We start from the raw sequence: 26,856 nt of genomic DNA on the forward strand, positions 1-26,856 counted from the left end.
GTCTTGTAGACCCAGCCTGGGGCAGAGCTGGTGTGTAAGGCATCTGCTGTTATAGTCATCAATGAACAACACCATTCAGCAGGTTTTCAGAGTGAAGTGCTCAGTGTTTTTACTCAGCTGGGGAGGTAGATGGAAGGAGGACGTATTTATATCCGGCCAAAATGCCAACTGATCACAAGTTACTGTGATCCAGAATGCTGGATTTAGAGTCAGAGGAACAAGTTTAAATACTGGCTCTGCCCCATACTTTCTGTGGGATCTTAGGGCAAATTATTTAACCTCTGGGGACCTCAGGATAAAAACACTGGCTGTAGAGTCAGCTGATCCATATTCAATTTCTTTTCCTCTGATGCTTGTATGGCCTTTGACAAGTCCCAACACCTACCTGGGCCTTAGTTTCTTCCTTTGTAATAAGAGGAGGTTGGACTAGATGGCCTTTAAGCTACCTTCCAGTTCTTTCAGGGTAGGTAGGTGGCCTAGTGCATAGAGCTCAGGGCCTGGAATGAAGAAGACTCACCTCTCTGAGTTCAAATTTTGCCACTTACTGGCTGTGTGGCCCTGGGCAAGTTACTTAACCCTCTTTGCCTCAGTTTCCTCATCTGTAAAATGAGATGGAGAAGGAAATGGCAAACCACTCCAGTATCTCTTCCAAGAAAACCCCAAATGGGGTAGCAAAGAGTCAGACAAGACTGAAAAACAAACAAACAAACCCATCATCATCATGACTCCACTTCAGTGCCTTCAAGGTCTTGATCTATAAGCTGAATGAGGATTTTATTTTTGTCCCCTAAAGAAGGAAAACTAAAAGTCATCATATCAGAGTCAGTCAATCAATAAACATTTATTAAGCTGTGTGCCAGGCACTGTGCTAGTGGAGAGTCCTAAAGAGGCAAAAGACAGTCCCTGCCCTCAAGGAGCTTATAATTTAATAGGGGAGACAACATGCAAACAGAGACATACAAAAGAAGCTATATATAAGATAAATAGAAAATACAGTAATTAACAGAGGGAAGGTATGGGAATTAAAAAGGGGTTGGGCAAGTCTTCCAGCGAAAGATGGGATTTTAGCTGCAACTTAAAGGAAGCCAGGGAAATGAGTAGGCCTAATTGAGAAGGGAAGACATTCCAGGCATGGAAGACAGCCAGAGAAAATGCCTGGAGCTGAGAGACAAGTGTGTTGTTCATGGGACAGCCAGAAGGCCAATGTCACCAGATCAAAGAGCTTTTGGAATTTAATTTTTTGTGCCATGGACCTCTTTGGCAGTCTGGTGAAGTCTACCAACCCCTTCTCAGAATGTTTTTAAATATATAAAACAAAATACGTAGGATTTTAGAGGATGCTAATTATATTGAAGTACAGTTATCCAAATATTTTTAAAAAAATCATGCTTACAGGGTTAAGAATACTTGCTCTAGAAAAACAGCTTTTGGGGGTGAAAAAGTTGACCCTCAAAATTTCATCTTTAATTTTATAGTTATAATCATCAACAATGTTGGGCTTTAGTGATCAATGATTTCACTTCAATGAAATACTGTGTTCTCATTTAAAACCAGTTTTCCCTACAATCCTCATAACACTTAGCTGCTTAAATATCCTGTCTTATGATTTTATACCTGAGTGAAACAAACCTAGAGATTAAATATCACAATATTTCTTGGCTTTTTATTTTGATTTTACATAGCTTTTACTTGATCTTATAAAATATATCAACGGAACTAAATTTTGTTTAATGAGCTTATTAGGACAGTATTCAGCATTTAGTAATTTCTAGTAATTTAGTAAAATGTGGTAATTTAGTAATGTCAGTAATTTCTAGGTGTAAATAACATCAAATGGGATGAAGAATCCTATCCCCCCCCCAAGAGAAAAGGGCCACAAAAAAATTGAGCTCTTTTTTTTAAAGTCTGACAGTTAAGGTCCCCCTTGCTCTGCCCTTCCCTCATTTCTTTCTGTCACCAGTACAGTAAAAGACAGAAGAATTTGCTTCTTAAAAGTGCATAGAAGTATTGGTGTCCTTATTTTCTTTTCTTTCTATTGAGGTATCATTACTAGAGTGAAAAAAAAAGAAGGCGTCTCAAGAGCTTTCAAAAAAAAATGGGTGACTACTCAAGCCACTTTGTAAAAGGGTAAAAACTGCAGAGAAAAAAGAGCTCAGTAGGGGGTAGAAGGATTCTGAATGTGGGCCTTGTCTGTCTTTTCTTTCAGCTGAAACCTGGAGCTGTTGTTCCTATTTCAGCACAAACTGTCACCTTTAGTTCTTGATGGCTTCACTGCCCTTGCTCCTGAACCTCAACAGATTGGGACTGATTTACCTATTCACACTCCTCAGTGGAACCTCATTAATAGGCTTATTAGCAGCACCATTCACAGGAGGCAGATTGGAAAAAAAAACAAAACTCCAGCCACTTTAAGGAGAGGGAGAAAAAATTATAAAGAGATTATTTTCTTATTCAGCAGCCTAACCAGTATGAAAGTTTCTCTGGACCCACTGAGGTCACTTGAAGCCTAAATATGATGACAGAATTGATTTTTTCACCTTAAATTCCAAAAATGTTTCTGTTCTTCCCCCCTCCCTACCCCTAACCTTTTTAAAAGCTGAAGAGTCGATGTTGTGGGCTGGCTTGTTAGCTTAAAACACACACACACACACACACACACACACACACACACACACACACACACACACCCAGTCACTTTAAAGTGAATAAGATGCTATTGATAGATGGATGTCTTTTCTTCTGCAGAAAGAATAAATTCTGAGAATTGCTTTGGAATGTTAAAATAGGTCCCTTATTTGTCATTTTTAGTGAAATGCTTCCTTTCCATTCAGAGCACATAAAGCTATTGATGAATGGGGAATAGGTACTGCAGCTTCCGGTGCCATTAATTTATGTGAGAATGTATTAACAGTATTTTCAATGGTTGGTAGCTATGCCTATGGATGGGAAAATGAGTAAAGAGAAATATACCTCAGAGACAACAGTGTTTCCCCATTATGCTGTGGAGAGTGTAAGGATGTAAGTGCCAGGCATTGTAGAATACAATTACACCCACATTTCTTTAGAAACAAAAGCATGAGAATTTGGAAACCCATTGATGAAAAAGGACAAGCAGAATTACTAAGGTATCTTTTTGGAAGAAAAGGAGAAGGAAGAGGAGCAGAAGAAGGAGGAGGAGGAGGAGAAACTTAAAGATTTCCTAGGTGAAAGGACTTCAGCCATCCTGTTGCCCCCTCCCCAAAGTGATACAGCATATTGACAAAAACATAATTTTATAATCACACTTAAAATTACATATAAGTAATGTTTTTTTTAACAGAAGCAATATATGATGCATCATGAAGAAAAGTAATTTCCTCCATGTGTAGTGTTTGAAGTCTATAGTTTCTAATGAATGATACACTATATAATATTTTTTAAGCTTGTGAAATATTTTAGGCATTTCTGAAGAATCTATTAAGAGGTAAAAATGACTACCAATTATTTGTTTTCTCTTCTTCACATATTCCATTGGCCTCAAAACATTATTTCTTGAAAAAATAGATTTTGAAGCAAAACACAGTAAATGAATTGGATAGGAATTGGGGAAGAAACAGAATCTTCTTCTACCTCTCAAATTAAGTAAAAGTGAAGTACCACATTTGTACAGGCTGCTGATGAATTAAGCCAAATGAGCCAGTGAAGAGCAAAATGAATGAATCATAGAAAGTTAGAGCTGGGAAGGTGATTAGATACCAAGCAGTCCAACCTCTTGATCTAAGTCATTTAGTTTGTCTAAATTCACGTGGGTAGTCAGTGACAAGGCCTGAACGGGGAATTTAATTAAATTTTTACTTGCCTAACTAATCTTGGGGATTAGAATGAGAGGAGGAGGTAGAGATGCGTGTGGGGATAATTTTATTGTTAGAGGTTATTTCTTTTAACTGATTCCAAGCCGTTTCTTATTTCTTCCAGGATTAAAAATGCAGTTCCTGGAGAATAATTCTCCCTCTTTATAGCCTATCACTTTTTCAGTTGCATTGATTCCCCCCACCCCAATAATAACATAGCAAACCATTAAGGGCGTTTAAGAAATCCATATAATGTTCACGTCAGAATCACCATCAAGTGCTGACTTTAAAAGTAAAACAAACCTCTAATCCTAACTGCCAATCGCTAGACTTCTTTTGACGATCTGGGAAGAGAAGGGACAGTAGCCAGTCATTAGGAATACAAGATACTGTTTTATTTTCTGTCCAGATTTCATCCAGGTTCCCTTTTTCTTGCCTGTGAGTGAATTTGTGCCACTTGGAGGCGTTGTCAAAGAGAACGCTGAGAGTCCAACCCCGGAGCTCCGGCGCTCTCGGAGCATCCCCTCGGAGAGCACACAGTTAAACATTTGCAGGCGAGGATTCTGATTGGAAGAGCTGGGTAGAGCTGTCCAGGAAATGGCTCAGGTTTCAACAGAGGCGGGGAGTGACCTGATGAGGAGTAGGGAGGAGAGGAGAGAGTGAGAGAAAGAGAGAGAGAGAAGGGAGTGTGTGTATGTGTGTGCGTGTGTATGTGCAGGAGAAAAAGCGATCTTAGACTTGACAAAGCTTTCAAGATTCCAACGGGGAACTGCGCGTGAAGTCTACCTGGTTCCGAGACGTCTGTTTTCAGAGAGCGATGTTTTCGGCTGGAAACTACTCTTTACTTTTCCAAAGCTGGAGGTGTTGGACAAGCTTTAACTGTTCAGAAGTGGAAAAAAAGTTTTGTTGATGAAACTTAAGGGCTGATTTCTTTCTTTTTCTTTTCTTTTCTTTTCTTTTTTTTCTTCTTCAATTTGAAGACTGCCGCGGATCACAGGAATCATGTTTGCACCCTTCCACAACCTGGGTTTTGCATCAACGTTTTGAGTACCTCGAACCGGGAATAACTGAGGGACAATTGTTTTCTTCTGATTGTTTTTGTCCCTTGAGTTTTCCCCGAAAGGGACCCGGGGTTCATCACTTTGATTCATCCTTACATACGCGCCTGCTGCTGGGGCAAAAAGGCAGATCGCATTTTCTCGGAGCTTTGCCATTCAAGGTAATAGTCCTGGGGCTGGACAAGTCAGACCCGAACCGATACAAATGGGAAACGTAGAAGCCGGAGGGAGAGATGCCGCGGCGGCCCAGCTATGAACTCTGGTTGTGAGGCTGGGGGTGGGGAGCCCTACGGGAGTCTGATTCTCCACTCCTTTATTTTTGCTTCTGCGCTTACTTGCGAGGAGTCGGGGCCGGCTGAGACAGTTCTGGCTCGGGGTTGAGTGACTAGATGTAGTTGTCTGGAGCTGAGTAGCTCGTCGTCCTGCTCTCACTCCTCTTGCAAGCTCTCCTCTTTCCCTCCTCCCCAAGCCTCCCCTGTCAAAACTGCAGCCCGGCTTCTTCCCCAAACTCCCCCTTCCTGCTGGAGCCGCGCTTTAGATTCTGATTTAGCGAGCGACGCTGCGCGGAGGCTGGAAAGGCAGCGAGGATGCACCCAGACACCTCTTCCTCCCCACTCCTCCCCCCTTCCCCCCGAACGGCTTGCTGGCGGGAGCGCTGGTCCAGGGGAGAGGCGGCGCTTTCGCAACGCTGGATCACTTTGGTTCAGTGGCTCCGGCACGTGAGATCTCCATCCAGGATCAATCGAGATGAACGCCCCACCCCCCCATGTTTGTGCCCCGGCTGAAGGGATCGCTTACTCCCTCCGCCCCCTCCCCGCCCCACATCCCCGGTTATTATCCAGCTAATTCTCTTCATCTGCATTAGTTCAAACGCTTGAGAATGAGTCTCTCGCTTAGGATGGAGAGGATTTGTAGACTTTCCCTTAGGGCTGCCCAGATTTCCCGGGAAACCTCAGCACCAACTCCCTAGGACGATGTCTGCGGAGAGAGCAAAGGAGGGGAGGAGTGTGTTGAAATGGCAAACGTGAAAACCTGTGTGCTAATCCTCTTCCCCGAGAGGAACACGCTCACCCTGCACATGGAGTCTGAGTACACTCGCAAAAAGCCAGGGGTGCCTACGGGGATCAGCAGCAGTGGGTTTAAGACGCTCTGAGAAAATTAGATACAAAAGTAACTTAGAGCCCCAGAGACCAAGGTGGGCGGGAGCCTTCAGAGACCGTCCCGGTGTTTTCCTACAAACTTTTTTTTTTTTGGAAGCCAATAAATTTCCCTTTCTCAAATGAATAAAATGTATATTTAAAGCAAAAGCTATCTTTTCACACAGTGAACCATTATGTGTTTGGTGTGAAAAGCTATCAACATTTAAAACCCTATTGTCTGCTTTGTACCAAATCCCTGTAAATCTTCTACTAGCCTTTATTCATTTTCATGTGAAAAGCCTGTTTAGTTTGAATAGAAAGCAATCAGTAGCCCCTCCAGCTCTCCCTGGAATGTCAATTAATATGCAGATTTTCCACCACCTCTTTAGTGGTGAAAGATTTGGAGAAAAACAGGATATTCCAGGCAGGCAAATGAAAGAAATCCAACAATGAAATTGGGAGAAAAAAAAAGACCCGGGCTGCCTGCAAATTCTCATTACGCTTTCAAGAATTAACATGTAGGGACCGTAATACCAAGTCTGAGACTTTTTTGTTTCGAGATTTAAATGTGTGAAGGAATTTTATTTTTACATTAGCTGCTGCACTTTGTTAGCTCCCGGCTCCCTGGTAATCCCTTAGGAGAAGCTGAAACGCTTGTATCTTAAGGTTTTTCCTTAGGAGGTGAAGGAAGTCTGTCGCGCTTTGGGTCTCCAGACTGGGTACATCATTACGTTAGCTTCTGTTGACTTTCTTGACGTAGTATCTACAAAGGAGAAATCTCTCCCAGGAGAACTGAACATAATTAAATCAACAATGGCACAGAGGGGGGAAAAAAAGAACATTTAAAGCTAACCTTTACTAACACGAGTCCTTCACTAATACTTATGTGTGGGGTGGGCTTTGTTTTTTGTTTGTTTTTTAAAGTTCAGATGTAGCTTGGATAAACTAGGGCCATCTTTCCTGTATCCCAGGCTGCTTTCTCCTGCCTGTCTGTTTGGCAAAGTAATTTGGGCAGGTATGTGACGAGGTGAAAATTGACTTGATGAGGGTTGGCTGGGAGAATGATCAATCATTGGAGGACTGACAGCACCTCCCCACGTACAGGCTGAGCTGAGAGACAGAGTTCCCTTTCAAGGGGAAAAATAAACACTACGTGCGGCTTTCACTGAGTCTGAGACTCCAGGAGGGATTATGGTATTGTAGTCAGGAAGCTGGGATTGTGGAGGCCAGAAGCATGCTGGGGCTGTGTTCCAAACATTGAAGTAGAGGTACATAATTATCCAGTGTAGGAGGTCTTGCCATACATTGGAAACTCTGGCGGGGAACATTAGGAAAGAGCTTGATTTCATTGAATGTTGTGGTAGGCCCTGGCCACCCTAAAATGAGGCAATATTTCTTCAATGAGTGTTTAATGTGGAATAGCCTAGGTACAGGATTGGTCACAGAAGATGATAGCATCCATGGACCTGAGCTTCAGTTTCTGTTTCTAGGATGCTGTTAGGTACTCAGGGACACTACACACATTTCGTTATCTTAGAAGGTCTTCTGTCGAGATAATTGCATGAAAGAAATCGACTTTTGATTGGAGTTCTGAAGGAGTTTTGTCAGGATTACCTTGTTTGTAGTGAAAGATTGTCAGGATGCTACAATCAGCATACTCCTGAAGGATCAGGAAGTTTTTGGTTTTTTTTAATCCACCTTGAGAATATTTGTGGTTATCATAAATAGGTTCATTCATCTTCCACTTCAAATGAGTGTAGATGCTTTAGAAATAGATACATTTATAATCTGAGGACTCTGAAAATTATACCACAGAAGCCAGGGATTTTAGAAACAGCAAATTTTAAAAAATTGGACTGAATTGAAAACAGGGTTCTGTATGCATGTATCTGTATGTCTTTAATGTATATATCTGTTTATCTCTGTATAAAACACTGATATGTGTATGCATCTATACATGTATTATATATACATATATATGTATATGTGTTTTTAGGGGAGCAGAGTCTATAATTAACATAGAAAGTATCCCACCCTCATTAGACCTGTGGTTCTTTGGATTTCCCCTTCTGAAAATAGTGTTGCATCCTCTTTAAAACTGTTTCTGGCAATTATCTTTACAGTGGCAACGTTTTTAAGTTAAGGTCAGTGGGAGCAATTTGGGATATTATGTGAAAGCTCATGCAATGTTGAAATATATTTCATAACTGGACCATGAAGTTGATTAGAAATTTGGGGAAAAGCTCTGTAGTTTTGAAACCTTATTTTCAGGATCATCATCCATAGAATGCAGAAAAAAATGCACATTGTATGTTCCAAGAGAATCACAGTCTGTGAAGTCTGAAGTTGTGGTTAGCTCTACTCACTCTCCTTTTGGGAGTCAGATTCTCTAAGGCTGTAAACTTCTCCCTTTGTAGGACAATGATAATGTTCCCTTATGTTTACATGACACTTTATAGTTTACAAAGCACTTTCTTGTACGTTTGTTCTTTATGACAACCCTGAGAGGTAGGAAAGGCAGGCATAATTCTGCACATTTTACTCATAAAGAAAACTGAGGCCCAGTGACTTTAATGACTTGTTGTAGCTCTTATAATTAACAAGAGATGGGTGAGTGGTGCAGAGGCTTATTGGAAATCAGTTCTCTTACTCATCACCTAGCCTGTAAGGTCAATGCTGTCATGGTCATAGAATCACAGATTTAGGGCTGGAAAAGTTTGTAAAGTCCACTGAGTCCAACTATTTCATTTTGCAGATGAAGAAACTGAGGTGCAAAGAAGTCAAGCAAGTTCAGTACCATATTCTTCTGTCTCGCATGCAGTTTAGTCTGTCTCTGGTTTGAATATTTGAAAAGATTGCTAAAATGAAAAGTAATTTGTTAATATTTTACTCTTCCATAAACATCTTATGGGGAAAGGTTTAATATAGGACTAAGGAAAAAACAAAATAACCACTTGAGCTCTTCTCTACAGGTGCCACTTAGGAAATTTCGGCAAATAGTTGCTAACCTTAGGTTATTGGCCAAACCCTAGATCAGCATCTGGGTCTCAGAGACATAGAAATGATTTAGGGTTTTCTGTTTGTTTACTCTTGGGCTTGGCTTCTCTCTTACTTATGTATTTAGATTATGTCAGACTGTTAATCTGTTTCATCCAGGTCAAAGGTGATTTCTCCCAGGTTAGGCCACTTTTGGTGAGAAATAGTTCGTGGATGGGGAACTAGACTGGCATCGGGAGACCTGGTTTTAAAGATTATCTTTGAGACGCTGTCTGAGTGACCTTGGCCAACTTTATTTGATTGACTTTGGTCAAGTTGCTCAACCTCTATGTTCCTCAGTTTCTTTGTCTGTAAAATGAGGCAGTTGGAATCAATGAACTCTTAAGTTCTCTTCCAGCTCTAAATCTATGATTCTATGATAATAATAGTACATACCTTACAGGGTAGGTGATGGAGATCAAATGAAATAAGGAATGAAAGTACTTTGCAAACCCCAAAACATTAAATAAATGTGAACTAATATTATTTGTGGTAATGGGCATTGATTGACTCATAGTGGTAGAGGATCCAGGCTGGTTGGTTCCCTCATTCTTTTAACTAAATGGCTAGTTTGAAGAAAGAGTTAACAAAACATTTGCATTTGAAACTGATTTGTGACCAGTGGAAGACTGGTAGAAATTGTTTTCTCTGGGGCTTCCAAACATTTGTTTTTATTCTGATGTGTTACCTTTCCCTTTTCCCTGGTACAAAGTGAAGGGCATTCTGTTCTTCTAGGCTGGTTGCTTGCCCAGCAGAAATGTGTTTGTGACCAGTGCTCTTCACATTTCCATTGTTACCAAGCACAAAGTTGAAGGAAGAGTAGTTAACAAGTCCTATTATGCCAAATGGATTATTTTTAACTTTCTTTTGTAGCTGCTGCTTGTACTGCCCTTGAAACTAAGGTCGGGATTGTTTCTCTTGCTCTAGGGAAGAGAAGAGTGATGGACAGGGATCTAAATTTCCAAGTGATTAAAAACAATATACATGGAATAACTGAAGTACCTTTCTGGCTGTTTCTTCTCTTCTAGGGTACCCATAGATGGTCTTGTATTTCAGGTTTTTTTTTTTGAGAAATAATCTTAACTTTTTAATGATTGGCATAAACCCCAATCTTTTTTGGAACTGGATTCTAAAAATGCTGGAGGATCTGAGATGACGATGGAAATAATTCATAGATAGTGAATGATAACTCAGTTTTTTTTCATATCGGAGAAACCCTCCTACTCTGGATTTAAGGTAAGATTTTCAGCTGGCATTCAGGATGATTTCACTGACACACCGAATCTCTTTCCTTCTGCAGAAGGAGCAGTAGCAGCAGCAGCAGCCACGATCACAGCCACATTTCTGAGCCTTTCCAAGGCAGAAGGGATTGCTTGTGGTCCATGCTTGTTTAGAGGTGTTCAGATGGGATTAATGTCCACATGGAACTATGGAAAAGGACCCGGGATTGGCACAGTGAAGATGGTCAGCTGGGGTCGATTCCTATGCCTGGTCTTGGTCACCATGGCAACCTTTTCCCTGGCCAGACCATCATTCAATTTAGTTGAGGACACTACCTTAGAACCTGAAGGTAAGTTATTTCCTTACACTCTTGGATCCCAAGTTTTGTTCCAATTTTCTCTATGTGGAAATGTCATGATCTTTGAAATTTTATTTTTTGCGATTACCTGCTGCCTGTGCATTATAACTGAAAATCCATTGAGAATGTTGGAATGATCTTCAGGTTTATGATTGGAGGGGAGAGCAGCTTTAAAGGAGGAGAGATATTTACTGGGGAGACACAAGCAGGAAGATACATCTTCACAATTTCTGATATTTCTGCAGCTCTTTATTCTGAATGGGGAAGCCAGCAAACAATTTACCCTTAGCTATCCCTCTCCCAGTTCCTTGGAAAGCTGTGAAGGATGAATGCTGTATTCATTATATACATACACTGCTGCAGCAGTCCAGCTTGGGAGATATACCTGAATAAAGTACAAACGGTTACTGCTTCCTAACAAAGAGAACTGTCCAGGGAAATCACCAAACTCCTGCATTATTGACATTTAATTTTTTTTTTTTGAATAACTTGTCCTTCTGAAGTTCAGAATGCAGAAATTAGATATCTAGCAGTCTTCTTGATTTTTAAGTCAATGTGATTTTAGTGAGTCTAGATCACAAAAGCTTGGCATTTGTTTCTGGCTACTTCTGAAGTAAATTGCACCCTATTCTCACTTATACATTTACCAGAACTGTCTCAACTTTCAAAATTTCATTTTAAAACAAGGTGGAACAATAAGCCTTAGTACTGAGGTTGAATATATTTAGATATACAAAATTGAGTCCTCTGGTAGTCTCTTCGGAAATCACATTAGCCAAGTCTTTTAGTCAGTGTAAGACTGAAATCTGTCATCACGAAAGAATATCAGTAGCCGAGTTATTTTTCAAGTGGTAATCTGAGAATAAAAAAGGAAAAGCCAGACTCTCATCACCACTTAATGAACCTATTTGTTGATTGCCCACCTGGTGCCCCATTGCCTTTTAGGAGCACGCCTCCATCATGAGTGATCCCCAGCTTCAGGTCAGCTGTTATAGGGAAGCGTCAGAGTTAGAGGGTTAAATGATCAAGAATGTGATTACATGAAGGCCAGGCTGGAGCAGTGAAGGCAGCACAAAGATTTTCTGCTTTAGTTAGAAAAACAAATGGTAGTGATTTTGTGATGGGGGTGGAGAGGAAAAGGACAGATTTGAATTCTTACGTCAGGCGACACAAGGATTTCAAAAGGAACACCAGAAATGTGTGACAGTTACTGAAGAACAAGGTCAAATCTTTTCCTGCACTGAGACACTGTTAACCTGAAGTGATTGCGAAAGTCAGAATGCTGAACTTTTGTTAAGGAAAGGGAATGAGGACTTTATAATTAATAGGTCTGATGGCATAATAAAGGCTTTCATAGCCCCGAGAAGGGAAATTGGTGTGAGTTTGAAACAAAGGTTGGAAAAGTTACAGATTTCCCTCTTATTATTCTTGTTACATATGTAATACATCAGGAACTTCATTTTATAAAATGATGTGTAGCTTAAAAATATTTATTTGAAGCCATTTTCCGAAAGGTCCTTGATTTCTGATGGATATGCCTGTATTTTTTAAAGTTCATCTTGCCATGAGTTAAAATGGATGTTTCCCTATTTGCTAGTTTTACCTTGAGTATACGTCATAACACAAGTTAGGAAAGTAGTGCTCAGATGTAAAGAAAAAAAGTAAGTTCAGTAAATTGTGTATATTTTTTTTAAAGAAAGTAGCCCTTTTCATCTTAATTTATATTGTTTTTGTTACAGCGTGATAGTGAATTTATTTCAACATTATATGGTCATGGAGGATTTATTTTAAAATCCTATTAATTTTATGAGAAAGGTCATAGAATCTTAGGATCATAGATTTGAAGTTGGAGGGGACTTTAGAAGTCATCTTACTCTTTTTACAGGTGAGGAAACTGAGGCAGACAACTCTTGCTCAGAGTTATCCAGGCAGTAAATGGTGCTGGAATTTGAACCCAGGTCTTTGAACTCATATTGAAAGGAAAAGTAGAGTGAAGTGTTTGTGTGTGGACAGAAACAATTCTCCAGAATGGTTCTTTGGATAAAATTCCTAGTTAACCAATGTGTGGGAAGTCATGAGAGAGTTGGGTGCTACTTCTGGTTTTACTGCTAAGTGTTTGCCTGTAATTGGTTAAATATCATCCTCTTGGACTCAGTTTCTTTATCTGTCAATAAAGTTGGGCTAAATGATCTCTTAAGGCTCTACCTAGTTTAAAAAATTATGTGATGTTAGGTGTTTCAGTCAAATATTTGTAATAAGCGCATTTCCAGTTTTGTAGGCTGTTGGTAGATGTGTTGGAAGCACATGCCAATGGTGTTCCTATGAAGAGCTTTGGATATTAATCAATTTTTCAATCAGCCATGCTTACTGCTGCCCATAGTATCAGCACAAGTGCTTCTACACTATCATATTCTACTAGAGCTTGATTTTCTCTTGAAAAGAGTATTTTGGTCAGAGATTGTTACTTAGAGAATCTAATTATATACAAGAAAATAGTTTAAAAATGAATACTCATTAGTCTTAACAACCGGATTTACTAGCTGGTTGGTTGCTTTCTTATTATCTACTTTTAACTTCCCTGCTATATAATCATTGAGACATGATTAGAGCAAGGTGTTAAAAGCTTTGGTTTCTTATATAAGGCTTTCTGCTTAAAATTGAGATAAAGTGCTTTTTTGGTGAACTGTTTAGTTTTAGTAAATAGCAAGTCAAACCTGCACCTATCATAGCCCTTTATAGTTGGAAACGACTTCACAAGCCAGTGTTATCATTTTTCAGGAGAGGAATATGAAGGCTCAGATAAGTTTATTACTCAGCATAAGGTCATATAGGAAGCAGTGCCAGGTTTTGAACCCAAGCCCTCTGACTACATTCAGTAGTCTGGCGAATGCACTCTCTTGCTTGTTTCTCTTAGGAAATTCTATCTTTGGAGATTCTTAGTGGTTAATTAACTAGGAAGTTCAGTTTAATAATGTTTTATGGGAATTAACTAGAGGAAAAAAGCATCCAGATGGAAAAATTTCTAAAAGGGTCCTCCTGTTTGTGAAAGGTCATTCTAACCCTACAGAAAGATGAATGACCCTTTACTCTATCATTTCACTCCATAGTGTAATTCTATCCCAGTGTCTTGACACTATCCCCAAACCCCCCCACCTTTTTTTTAGGTACAAAAACAAGCAGTATTTATACCCAGGTCTCATAAAAATAGTTTGTTAATGACAGACCTCCAGAAGGCTTTACTTTTGTCAAAAAATGCAACTTACCTTTGAAATGAGAATTTACCGTTTTCAGGAAGCAAGTACAGTTATTGGCTCCAGTAGGTTGTTGATTAATACTCTTATTATTTAAAGCACAGTCAACTCTTGATATTACCCCTGGGAGGAGGCAGATCTAGCTTTCAAGTTGTTATTGACATTGTCACCTACTTTGCTTAATTAAGTCATTGTTGACATTAACAGGATCATTGTTTATTCTAGCCCAGCTGGAGCTGGAATAAAAGTCCCTTTTTAAACCAAAACACTTAATTACTTTCCCACCCAGGAGAAAGTATGAACCTGATAAAAGACACTAATTCAAGAGGGTAACTGCTTAACTTGAGTTGGGGTGTACAAGGTGGTGGTGCTGGTGCCTTCACCAGGCTGGAGTTTCAGAAGGGTGCAGGATGCCGAGTCAGGTCTCCAAAGTATGGCTTCCTTGTATTATCTCAAGCATTGTAATAAGAACAGCTCACATTTGTGTTCTGTCCTCAGCACTGTCCTCATAACAACCTAATAAAATAGGTAATGCAAACATTGTCGTCCGCATGTTACAGATCTTAAGATGGTAGGGTCATAGATTTAGAGATGAAAGGGATGTTAGAGGTCATCTAGTGCTACTTACCGCTTTCCCCCTTTTACAGAAGAAGAAACTGAGGCTTAGAGAAGGCAAATGACTTGTACCTGGTCAGTTGGAGTAAGAGTCTGATGAAGCAATCCAAAGGCAGAATTTCGCCCCTCCGTCTCTCACATTTTGCCCTGTGCCAGGAGGCCTTGTAAATTCCTGAAGTATCAGATACACTCGTATTTTAATGTAGGTTTAAAAAAATAACACACATCCTCCAGATAGAAATCATTTAAAATTATTTATTGTTTTATATGATCTGTATCTTTACTATACTCCATTAATGTTGGTATGTAAGATTTGACTGTAACTTGAGAGTCTACTAACAAAGACTTATTCTTGCCCAGTTAAACTAAATACAGGCTTATGAAGCTGAATACACAAAGGAGTACACATTCTTTATTAGTATGTAAAATATTTCACAACTCATACACAGACCTGTGTTTAATACTACATCTTGAAAACAAGCTTGGCAAAACAGAATAATTTAATTTCTCTGGTTTGGGTAGAATTACTATGTTAGTTGCCACCACCCATCTAAAAAACCTTGACTTCTAGGCCCTCATTTTATAGAGAAGGAAACCAAGACTCAAGGAAATGAAGTTACTTGTGCAAGGTCATACCACTAATATGGAATATAGTGTGTATTTGAACCCAGATCTGAGCCCAAATCCATTGACCTTTCACTACCCCATACCAGTCACCTCTCAGTCCTCTGGCAGCTTTAAAATTCTATGGTCCTGTTATCCTAATCACCTCAGACAATTACTGGGAGTCCTTGATTTCTGTGGGTCTGTAAAATGGAAGGGGTTGGATTGGATAATTTGTAGGCTTTGTCACCTTGAACTTTCTATGACTGATTCCATGCCTTTACAACCTTGCTAGAAGTCACAATCTAAATGCCTTTGCAGCCCAGGGTAAAGAGATGCCAATGTCAGACATAATGAGTAATTAAAAGGACATGAGAAAACCGGCAGCTATATTTCATCAGGAAAGGTTTTGTTTGCAGTTCACATTTCAAAATAAAATGCAGGGAATAGCCATTCAGCTTAGAGGTGATTTCTTTTTCATGTTTACTTTGTAAGGACCATGGTGAAGAAGCCACTACCCATCCTTAATACTGGTAGGACATTGTTAGGTTCTCTCCAAGCTCTCTTATTAATCTTTAATTGAGGACCTGGGAAATTTACTTTGGGATTCATAAAACTAAGTCTGTGGTCTATCTGTTTTCCTTGAGCTAGCTATTACATGCATTACCTGTTTACATCTGCATAGATGACTGCCTTTAGCAGGGGGTTCAAGAATGGCTTCTTTTTCCTCCACATTCTCAAATTTGTGTTTCACCTTCCCCACCCAAGTGCTACTGACCTTTTAAGTTTCATGCTGTGACATATAAGTATGCTGAGTCTTTGTTTCAAAAGGTGAGTTTTCACCATACGTTTGGCATTCTTTTTAGCCTCTTGAGATTCAGAGGTGGCCTTTCCACCCCCCTCTTTTTTTCATTTTCCCTCCATTTAAACTCTTTAGTTTGCCAAACACAGAGCTACTGGATTTGTCCTCTATATATGTGACTCCTTCCCATGCCTCTGGTGTTCCGCTGAGCAAGAGGAGAGTGAGGTGCTGAATGATCTGTTTGAAAGGTGAAAGTTGTTTTTGTTCTTCAGACTTATCATGGGGCATCTTTGCAAGGAGTGTGTACAAAACCTGGAAGCAAAGTTCCTAATTTAAGGAATAGTTCCCTTGCAGGATTTTTGACACAGGATTAACTTGAGCTCCATTTTGGTTAGCTGAGTGATAATCACCATAGGACCTGATGACCTCCATCTTTCCTTTCTGTAGGGGTGACTTCCTCTTATTGCTTGCCAACAGATAGTCCTTTTGGAACAACAGGGAAGCCAGGCCTGGAGAGGCCTTGTTGCTTTTGATTTCAAGTCTCTTATGGAATCTGAGGCCAGTTTCTCTACCTTGCTGCATGAGGGGTAGGATTAGGATACTATAGCATCTTTGGATGGCAGGTGAGGAATGAAGAGAGGAGGTCATGTAGCCATGCATTTCCAGGCCATTCGCAAATAGGAAGGTTCCATAAGAAGCCTCAGTATTACCTATTTGGTGATATTGTGGTGCTTTGGGGTGTGGTGTGTGTGTGTGTGTGTGTGTGTGTGTGTGTGTGTGTGTGGAAATGGCTATTTTAATTTCTTATCCCAGGTACTATTATGAGAATGCCTACATCTGAGTTTTATGAAAGTGCAAGTTTCAAAATATTTTCCCTTCCCACCGTTCTCAACTATAACTGTCAGTGCTTAGAAGAACATAGTTGATAATTATAGATTTAGACCTAGAACAGACCTTAGAGACCATCTCATCCATCTCCCTTGCCACTGCATTTTATAGACAAGGAAACTAGGTCCCAGAAAAGTGACTTGCCCAAGGTCAGAGAAATATTAAGTATTTAAATCAGTCTTATTTTTTTCCAAGGATTGTTCAGCCACAGAGAAAATGCAAGATGGCAGCCAAGGAAAGGAGTAGACTCCAAGATGGAATGGAGTAGCCCATTATTATCCTCATGTGACCTCCCAGCTCTTAAATTATTTATTTATTAACTCCTCAGGGTTTTGAGAAAGTATATTAGTGCTGTCCTTTTAGCCTTTATGATCAAGTTAATTAATATTTATGCATAAAGTGAAAAAAATTGTATTTTGAGATAGAGGGAAAAACTTGTATCTTAGCAAGTTTTAAAACTTGGTCATCAGCAGGTGCCATTTATTCCACTCTAGAAAATGGTAAACAATTGTTCCACAATTGAGATTAATTGACCCATCTCGTATGTATTAAAATTGCCTTCTGAATCAGTGTCAAATTGTTGCAGCCCTATTTACCTCTTGCACAACTAGAGAGTAGCAAATCCTAGGTTATTTCTGAACAGATCATATACGTAGAATTTCAGCTCATGGTGACACTTTTTATGAGGAAATTGAAAAATGGCTTATAATGAAAATGCTGATAGGCTCAGGAATGAGGTTATAAGGCATACATATTTGTATGATTTATGTAGCACCTTCCCTTAAAAGAGCTCAACTCAGACCCATAATATAACTGCAAAAACAAATACTGCATACATTTTCATGAATATTTTCTGGCCCTCACTCCCCATCTATATTACGTGTGGATTAATTTTTTTACACATAGTAGTCTACTGTTGAATTTTTCCATACATGACAAATTCTAATTGTTTTTAGAAATATCTGGAAATTCAAAGGAAAGGCCAAGTGTGCGTGCGTGCGTGCGTGTGTGTGTGTGTGCAGTTACAAAATGATTATAAGGATCCTTGGAATTGGCAAGTTAAGAATCTAGACCCTTTGAAAACCTTTCCACTTGAAATTGGAAGTTGACAATGGGATAATCCCAAGGGAGGATTTCTGTCTTAGTAGTGGCATTCTTCCCATCCTTCGAAATCTTCCAGATTTTCAACAAAATGAATATTACATTCTTGGTTGACGTATGGTAGTTGCACAATTGAATCTCTATTAGATGTTATAAATGTTTCAAGTTTCAAATCAGTAAAATCTGAAAAAGATATACAGCTCACAATCTTTACCCAGACTCCCGCATCAATAACCCTTTCTCTTGGGTATAATTAAAAACAATTATGGTCTTAAATGGCACTTGATATTTTATGATTTTATATCCAAAAATAAGTCTCAATGGGTATTTTAAAGGAAGCTTTGATAGAATAACCTTAATGCCCAATGCAACATAAAAGAAAACGTCCCCTAATACAACACATTTACATTTAGTTTAGAATGCCAGAATTGTTTCAAAGCTTGGTTCATTTCAATAAGAGGTTATTAAGTGGCTACTATATGTTAGGCACTGTGCCTATAGGCTTTGACCTATACTTTCTGCCATCTTGGGTCCCTTTGCAAAGTTTGTGAAGTTTAGAAATGTGCACATTTTGCTGTTTTCAATCTAAATGTTTCAGTGTTTTTTCTGTTAAAAAAAAAGTTAGCTTTTGCAGCCATGCAATAACAAATCAGGGCACACACGTCATTAAGAAAAATATATTTTGGCAAGAAAAGGCTTTTCAGTTTCAGGCTTCCAAGGGACTGTCATTAGGGCCTGTGGAAAATTATGGGGGAAAAAGTTACCAAATGTGTGGGAAGTGTAACATGCTTTCCTTGCTTTTGCCCTGCAGTTGGGTTTTGAACTTTTGGTAACATGTTGTGGTAATCAATCACATATTTGCTCATGGCTACTTCTGGGCTATGACTGCCATACAGTTCTGCAGTTGTTCTAGCCAGTGGAAGCAATGGGCGTGGGTGTTACTGGATTATGGAGTCGGTCGTGATGGTGAATATTAGATCTGGACAGTTTGTGCATGGTGGACTGAAAGAGTTGATTGGGTTGCCCACCTCCTAGGCTGGATAAACCGGTGGAAGTCGGGCTTGATGATGTAATGCTTTTCTTTGAGGTAAGTGTGATGCTCTGCCCTGTCGAAAAAAAGTTTGTACTGGAAAGATTTTCTGGAAGATTCTTGGTTTAGATGTAGAGCATCTCTTGGGGATTCTCAGGTCCTTGCCTAGGTTATATCTACTGTCTGTCATTTAGTCCCTGAACTAAAAAGAGAAGGGCCTACCTTGGGCTCATTCTGTCACACACACACACACACACACACACACACACACACACACACACTCTATTCAAGAACAACTTGGGTTTAGGATCAGAGTTGTTGCTTTATACACAGCTTTCCTAGTTCAGGGTACCATATATTTAGAGACCTTTAAGGTCACTTAGTTTAATCTCATTTTAAAGATGAGGCAACTGGGACCCTAAGTGTTTAAGTATCTTGCCCAGGGTCACTCAGAAGGTAGTGAGTAGAGCCAAGGATTTCGAGCCAAGGATTTGAAACCATGTTTTCTGATTTCCAATATTGAATCCTTTCTGCTGTACCACTCTGCCTTATGCTAAATTTGACATCGTGCACCATTTCACATACATCTTTCTATACTTTAGCATACCCTTGCATTTATTATTCTTTATAATGCAGTTTTATTACAAAATCTATTTCGCCATGGCATAGTTGTAGGACATTGACGTCGTTTCTGGGTTTTCTGTATACATGTTTGTACATTTCCTTGGAATATATTCTGACAGTGGGATTACTAAGTGAAAAGATTTGTCTAGGTTTGGAGCCAATTATTATTTTTAAGTAAATGTTTTATGGATTTTTTTTAGCATCTTGTTCACTTCCAAACGACACCTTCCCCCCACCTTATCATCAAATGCTCCCTTGTAACAAATAAACTTAAAGAAAAGAAGCCAGTGTGTTGGTCTTTCTGACCAGGTAGGCATCTTTCTGTACCTGTAGCTCACCGCCTGTCTGTCATAGCAAAAAGTTCAAGACTGGTCTCTGCGCTCATTAGGGTTGTGTAACTTTTCAAGATTGTTTTTCTTTCTGCTATTTTTGGTGATATATTATGTATATTATTCTTCTGCCTCTGCTTACCTTGCATCAGTTCATACAGATCTTCCCATGTTTCTCTGAATTTGTCATATTCATTGTTTCTTAGGGCTCAATAATATGCCATTGTATGCATACACCTTAACCTATTTAGCCATTTCCCAATTGTCTGGCACCCATTTTCTTTTCAGGTTTTTTTTTTTACCACAAAAAGCACAGAGCCATTTAATTGCAATTAAAGTCAGATTTTTCTCTATTTTCTTCAGAAGCATTTCTGATTTTTAAGGTTAGAATGGATAGAACATCCCATACCAAATTAGCAGGCATAATATAGGGTGGAGTAAGGAGGGACTTGCCTATTTATCACAAATAGTATAGATAGCCAAATAACAACGAAACACATGGACACAAAGAAATATACGCTGGTTCTAATTGCCGCTGAGAAAAGCATGGAGCTAGAAGGAAAATGGAAATAAAAACTCTAAGAAATGAGGAGCAGAAATAACACTTAGACCAGGAATGACAGTCTTTGGTAAGTGAGTTAGAGAATATCCTGGGAAGAAAAGAGGAAGGAAAACAACCAATTATAAGATGGAGTAATGTTCAATTTGTTATTATTTTTCAAATGTGATCTGTGGTTTGTTTGTTTGTTTGTTTTTTCCAGCTAGGCTCTGTGGTGAATTGAGACTCTTTGGTTTGCTTAGTATATACTGTGAATTTAAGATACCTAGGCACAGCATGCCTTTAGAGATGAGTGCTCAAGATTTGAAGAAAAGCATAGAGAATTATAGGAGAGAAATACTCATATTCCAGCTTTCCTGTACAGCCATAAGTAAATTAAAAAAAAAATTTCTAAGAGCTTTGAGAAAGAGAATGTAGTGTAATGAATTCAAGGGCTGGCCTTGGGAAGAAGTGGATTCAGATCCTTCCTCTGATTCACACTCTGGATGACCACTGAACCTTAACCTCTCAGTGCCCCAGGAAACTCCCTAACAGTCTGTAAGTCACAGATAAGTTTCCTGGGTGGCTAGAGTTTCATACACCAATGAAATCAAAAGTCTAGATCAAAAAAGCTTTGTAAAGGGAATTTCCATATGTATGTCTACATACATTCTATATATTCACATATATGTGTATATCCATATAAACATATGGGGAAGATAAGGTAATGACTATTGCTTTTATCTCATAGGTAGTAAGCAGTCTTTCAGAGAAAGAAGGACCATGACAATACCTCTTTAAAAAAGGCTCTTAAAGGCAAAGGACTTTTGAAGTGGCCATCAACTATTTCTTTCTTTTTAGTATATTAGTTGCTCAGTGGGAGCCATTGCTAGTCAGTTTGGAGATCTCTGAGTCTTTTCTGAAGAGCAGCATTTTAATCTTGTAGCATATAGTTTCTTTATTTTTCTCTGTAGAATGAAATAGGCACTTAGGTACTTTTTATCATACATGTACCCATATACTGCCATTCCCAAGTATGGCCAGAACCAGATTAAAATATTTAACAAAGTAAATAAAAACACAATAGAATATATGTGTGTGTATATATAAATATATGTATATATATATGTATATATATATATACATATATATATATATATACATATATATATATAGTTGGTTTAAGTCAATATGCAGCCCACAGAGACCCTTATGCGGCCCCATTTCTATTGGTTTGATACCACTGTTCTAAACTACAAAATTAGAGGTAATTAGAAAATCATATTGACTTTTTTGATTACTATTGGGTTTGATAGTTGGTGGTGGAGAAAAGGCCTGAATATCTGGTAAATAGTAATATAATTGATTTGTGGGTTGAAAGATGGTAGATACTCAGAAAAGAAATTTCTTCCTGTGAGAAGGAATTCAAATACTTCATATTCTGTGAAAGTAAGGGACAGGATAGTAGGAGAAATAAGTTGTGTACCATCTCAGTTTCCTGTTATAGTTTATAGTTAATTTCAGTTTTTCCCCTTACCAAGGTCTTCCCTGTCACTGTCTATATTTGACAGATTTATGGAGGGTTCCAGCTGTCAAAAAAACAACCAACATGAGGACAAATCCATAAATGAGGCAATAACCTCCTGAATATTGAATTTATAACCCACATTTAGATAGCCCCTTAAAATTCACAAGATGCCTTTCTTACAAGAATCCAGTGCAGCAGGTAGTGTGAGGATTATTTTCTCATTTTACAGAAGGGGAACCTGAGACTCATATAGGATAAGGGACTCAACCATGGTCACCCAGTTAGTCAGTGGCAGAGGTAACACTTGAACTCAGTGTTCTAACTCTGAAGTTAAATCTGCTTTGATTGTGCCCCTGTATTGAAAAAAAACCCCCAAAAATTCTGAACCAAAAAAAACAGAAACAAAAACAGTCAAATGCATGGGAAACCCCTGTAATGGGAAGCAAAGGTAAGCAGAGATAGGAGATGATATTATGATACCAAGTTGCCCCTTCCCAGAAGTTAGTGAAGGTTTTGGGAAAAGGGACTCTAAATACAGCCACAGACTCATCAAAGGCCTTGTTTATTTGAGATTGTCTTTTATTAGCTCCTACTTCTGCAGTATTTAGAAGAGTGTCCTTGGAAGAAAGGTTAAATGTCATAGTGGGTATCTTAATTTGGAATTTCCTGAATTAATTTGGGTTTAAATTCTCTACCATAGGATTCCTATGTGGGGGAGGGGAGAGAGGAGGAATTTCTTTTTCTTTTTGTAAAAGGATGGCCCCAAACTACTTCTGTTACATACCATCTAATGTATAAAAGCCAGCCTATCATCTCTCTCTCTTAAGTAACAGCCTCCCTCTTCCCTATCACAATGGAAGGCAGCTTTAGGAAAACATCAAATATAGGTCATTCAAATCCAACTGCTTACTGTAGAATCGTCCAGTTTAGTGATCTGTGTCCTAGAGAAGCACCAGGCCTCAAACAAACCATTCAAGTGCTAACCAAGCCCAAACTTGCTTAGCTTTGAACACTAGACAAGATCAAACCTATTCAAATGAGCAAGGCCATCTGTTTTCAGGCACCCAGCTGCTCACCCTCCATTTGCAAATTGCTGAGATGCTGCTCCTTGGGACCCGTCCGAGGACACAAGGATGCATCTGTAACATCAAAATGAGTGTTGGAGCTGAGGTCATGCTGAGAGAAAGGCCCAAGCTCTTTATATAAACTTGCTGAATAAGACCCCCAAAAGATGTCTAGCGAAAGAAGTAAGAGAGTGCAATAACTCAGGACTTCCTTAATCTTTTAATAGCTGTGGGATTCCTGTTCATCTTCAGCACAGGAACATATCGATCACATTCATAATGCCCCTGCTACATATGTGCAAGTTTTCATAGGGTTTCAGTTTTTAGTCTAGACATAGATTCATTGCTGTAAGGAGCTCGGAATTGGGAAATTACCTCCGCCCTTCCAGAGTGGCAACTGGTCATGTAACTTAAGAGTATTAGAGAATTGTTCAGGGCCACTGAAAGGTTGAGAGAGACTTGCTCACGATTTTAGAACTAGTATGTGCCTCTTGATATCCGGCTTGTGATTTTAGTGGCCAAGGAATGCTCTGGGAGGAAACTAGTCTTAATACCCCACATCTTCAGTCCTCTTAGCAAGCTGCCTGAGGGCACTGAGAGGGTAAGTGACTGGTGTAGAGTCACAGACAGAGGCCTGACTTGAACCCAAGTGGTCCTCACTCAGAACCTGAGTTCTCTATCCACCAGGCTATGCTGCCCTTGGAAAACATGACTTAGGGCCTGTCATGGAATTAGCTATCGGATCCTGGGCAAATTGCTTACCCTCTCGGTATCCCCAGGCAACTTTGCTAAGACAATTAAAGACCTCATGTGTCTTTTCCTTTGGGGCATTCAGGGTATTTTTCTATGCCAGTGAAATCACAAAGTCTGAACAGAAGACCTGTGCAAGTTTCTTTATGACTGCTGGCAAATCATTAACCAACCTGTGCCCCAGGTATCCATCCATCCATCCATCCATCCATCCATCCATCCATCCATCCATCCATCCATCTATTATCTGTCCATACACATATATACACAAACCTATAAGTATATATAGATACATATGTATATACATACATGACACATACTTAGAGGCAAGTCATTTAACCCTTCAGGGCCTGAGGCAACCCCAAGACCCTTAAATTGTAGTTAAATTGCTAATGCACATTGGTAAAGGAAGTTCTTCCCCCGGAGAGGATGCTGATAAAATCATAGGTTCAGATAAATATGTCTGTCTGTCTGTCTATCTATCTGCCTGTCTCTCTGTCTCATCACAGCTCTTGTTTGTAAAACACTTGCCAGTTTACATTCTTTTCCTGTCACAGAGGATGAAGTGAATGGATAACCTGGAAGTGCCATCAGAATCCCCTGTGAAACATGTCTAACAATAACCATCAAAAGACAAGATGGAGTCATTCAGAAAGAAGGCTCTGTGCTGCAGCTAGCATCCCAATATCCAGGAGTTTCTTTGTTTGACAATTTTTCTTGAGATGAATGTACAGTACTAGATGTAGAGTCTGAGACACCTATGTTTGATTTTTGCCTAAGACACTAGCTGTGTGACTTTGGATCTCTCCACCTCAATTTCCGCATCTGTAAAATGGGGATAGTAATAGCATCTACTTCACAGGGTTGTTGTGAGGGTAAGTTGCAAACCTTAAAGCGTGATATAAATGCTAATATTATCCAGTGCTCAGCACAATGCCTGGAACATAGCAAGAGTTTAATAAATGCTTGTTGACTGACTGATGGAACACTTTATGCCCTTCAGCTAAATTCAGAATGAGGCCGCTCTACCTTAGATTCCATCCAAGGGGAACTTTTTGAGACAGATTCATGGTATAGACAGACACTCACTGAGAAGGATTATTTTAGTGAGGTCCTGTTGTAAATGAAGAGCATAAATGATGAAAACAATGATATGCCAGAAGTGTCTTCTCTGCCTCCCTATTGTGATTTGGACAAAGGTAACTAGACTATTCCTAACACAGTAGGGAAAAATTCTCTTAGGATGCATTGGAGCATAATTAAGGTGAAAGAAGGGTATATCTTGGAAGCAGATCACCAGAGAGTATAGTGTAATGGATAACAGTTAAACAAACCAGCTCCTTTTCTCAGCCCTGCTTGTCCCCACACAGGGATAGAATGACTAGGGGTGGTGTCAGTTGAACACTAGGGACCCAAAGGCAGTAGAGTGGATGGGATTATTTGAGAAGGAGGACCGGTGAGAGAGACACCTTAATAGTCAGTTTGCACAGAGAGAAGGAGGGAGGAAGCTTCAGTGAGCGGTGAATTCCTTGAGGTATTTCAGCTTATGGTTGAAAGTTAGAATTTATCTATTATAGGGGTTCTTAACCTTTTTGGATCCTGAACCCCTTTGGCAGGTTGATGAGCCCTATGAACTCCTTCTCGATATGTTATTTTTAAATGTATAAAATGAAATTCATAGGATTACAGAGGAAACTAATTATATTGAAATACAGTTATCAAAATACTTTTTAAAAAGCTCACGCAGCCCGGGTTAATAATACCTCTGAACTATTGGATGGAGTCCTAGACTGGCAGTCCAAAGTTATTCTGTCCATGTTTGTAATGCTGGGGTACTGTATGCTTCCAGAAAGAGTGGGGGAGGTAATAAGCATTTATAAAGTACCTGCTGTGGGCCAGTCATCGTCTTTTCATTTGATTCTCAAAACAACACTGGGAAGAATTGAGAAAGATCTGATGGAAAAAAAGTTTAGAATTTATGAAATGAAGATGGCAAGAGCCATGTTTTTTTATTTCCTTTGTATCCCTCTCAAGTATAGTAATCTGTTTTTACTGGATGATTTATGAATTTTGGTGAATAATTGCAGAAAAAAGTAAGTAATGTTGGGTCAGGAGATATATTTTAATGTTTCTTTGATTACTATTATTATTATGCATCTGCTAGGAGAGAGAATTTATGTAGCCCTATAAATATAGCCCACATTTCTATAATGCTTTAAAGTGTGCAAAGCACCTTCCTCACAACCACGTGACTGAGGTAGTGTATCATTACTCCCACATAAGAGATGAGAAAACCGAGTCTTGTAGAGGCTTATGAATTGCCCTTGGTAAGTAAGCTAGTAAGTATTCCAGGCAGGTTTTGAAACAGGCCTTCTAAGTTTTAAGTTCAGTATTTTTTAGAAATAATGATGATGATTGCTTATAATTCTATGCTTCTTTATAGTACTTCAGCATTTTACATGTATTTTGCTATTTGATTCTCACAACAACCCTTCAAGTTAGGCGGCGTAAGTATTTCTTTCCCCTGTTACAGATGAAATTCAGAGTTTTGGATTTGTCCAGGGTCACAGAGCTCTGGTAAGTGAGTCATCAACCAGGTCTTACTAAGTGCTTGCTTATACTTCAAGTGCTAGGAATACAAATACCAGCAGAAAGCAAGACAGTTGTTGTCCTCAAGGAGCTTACATTCTAAAGAGGGAAAACAAAGAAAAGGAAATTGAAAGGAGATGAGATTAATCTTAGTAAATGATGAAACCAGAATTTGAGCCAGATTGTTTCTGCTGTGACCTCAAGGGCTCACTCTTCCATATGGCACCAGGCCTCTTCTTTAAGGCTGGTAGAATGGATAAAGAGCTGGCTTCAAAGTCTAGAAGATCCAGATTCAAATGTTACTTGTGACCTGTTTTGTCTATGTGACCTTAGGTAGGTGACTTAGCCCCCCCTTTCCAAACTCTATCAGTTGTAGAGCAGATCCTGATCTGCATTAACAGATGGAGCTCTCTATGCTAATGAAATTACTGGTCTGATCCAAAAGGGAAAAAAAAAGTATTCTTCCCAACACAGAATTTTGATGGATTGTTGAAGTCTACAA

At 39.2% G+C, this 26,856-nt stretch overlaps 1 protein-coding gene across 1 annotated transcript in view; it reads left to right on the forward strand.

The window, feature by feature from the left end:
- The first annotated feature begins 4,293 nt into the window (after positions 1-4,293).
- FGFR2 (fibroblast growth factor receptor 2) overlaps positions 4,294-26,856 on the forward strand; it is a 116,778-nt gene continuing 94,215 nt past the window's right edge. The window contains 2 exon segments of the mRNA XM_078151020.1: positions 4,294-5,049; positions 10,364-10,633. Of these exon segments, the coding sequence (XP_078007146.1) occupies positions 10,468-10,633 (166 nt within the window). The 5' untranslated portion in view covers positions 4,294-5,049; positions 10,364-10,467.

This window comes from Phascolarctos cinereus, unplaced genomic scaffold (assembly GCF_003287225.1).
Source record: "Phascolarctos cinereus isolate Bilbo 61053 unplaced genomic scaffold, phaCin_HiC Scaffold_3;HRSCAF=262, whole genome shotgun sequence".
Classification (NCBI taxonomy): domain Eukaryota; kingdom Metazoa; phylum Chordata; class Mammalia; order Diprotodontia; family Phascolarctidae; genus Phascolarctos; species Phascolarctos cinereus.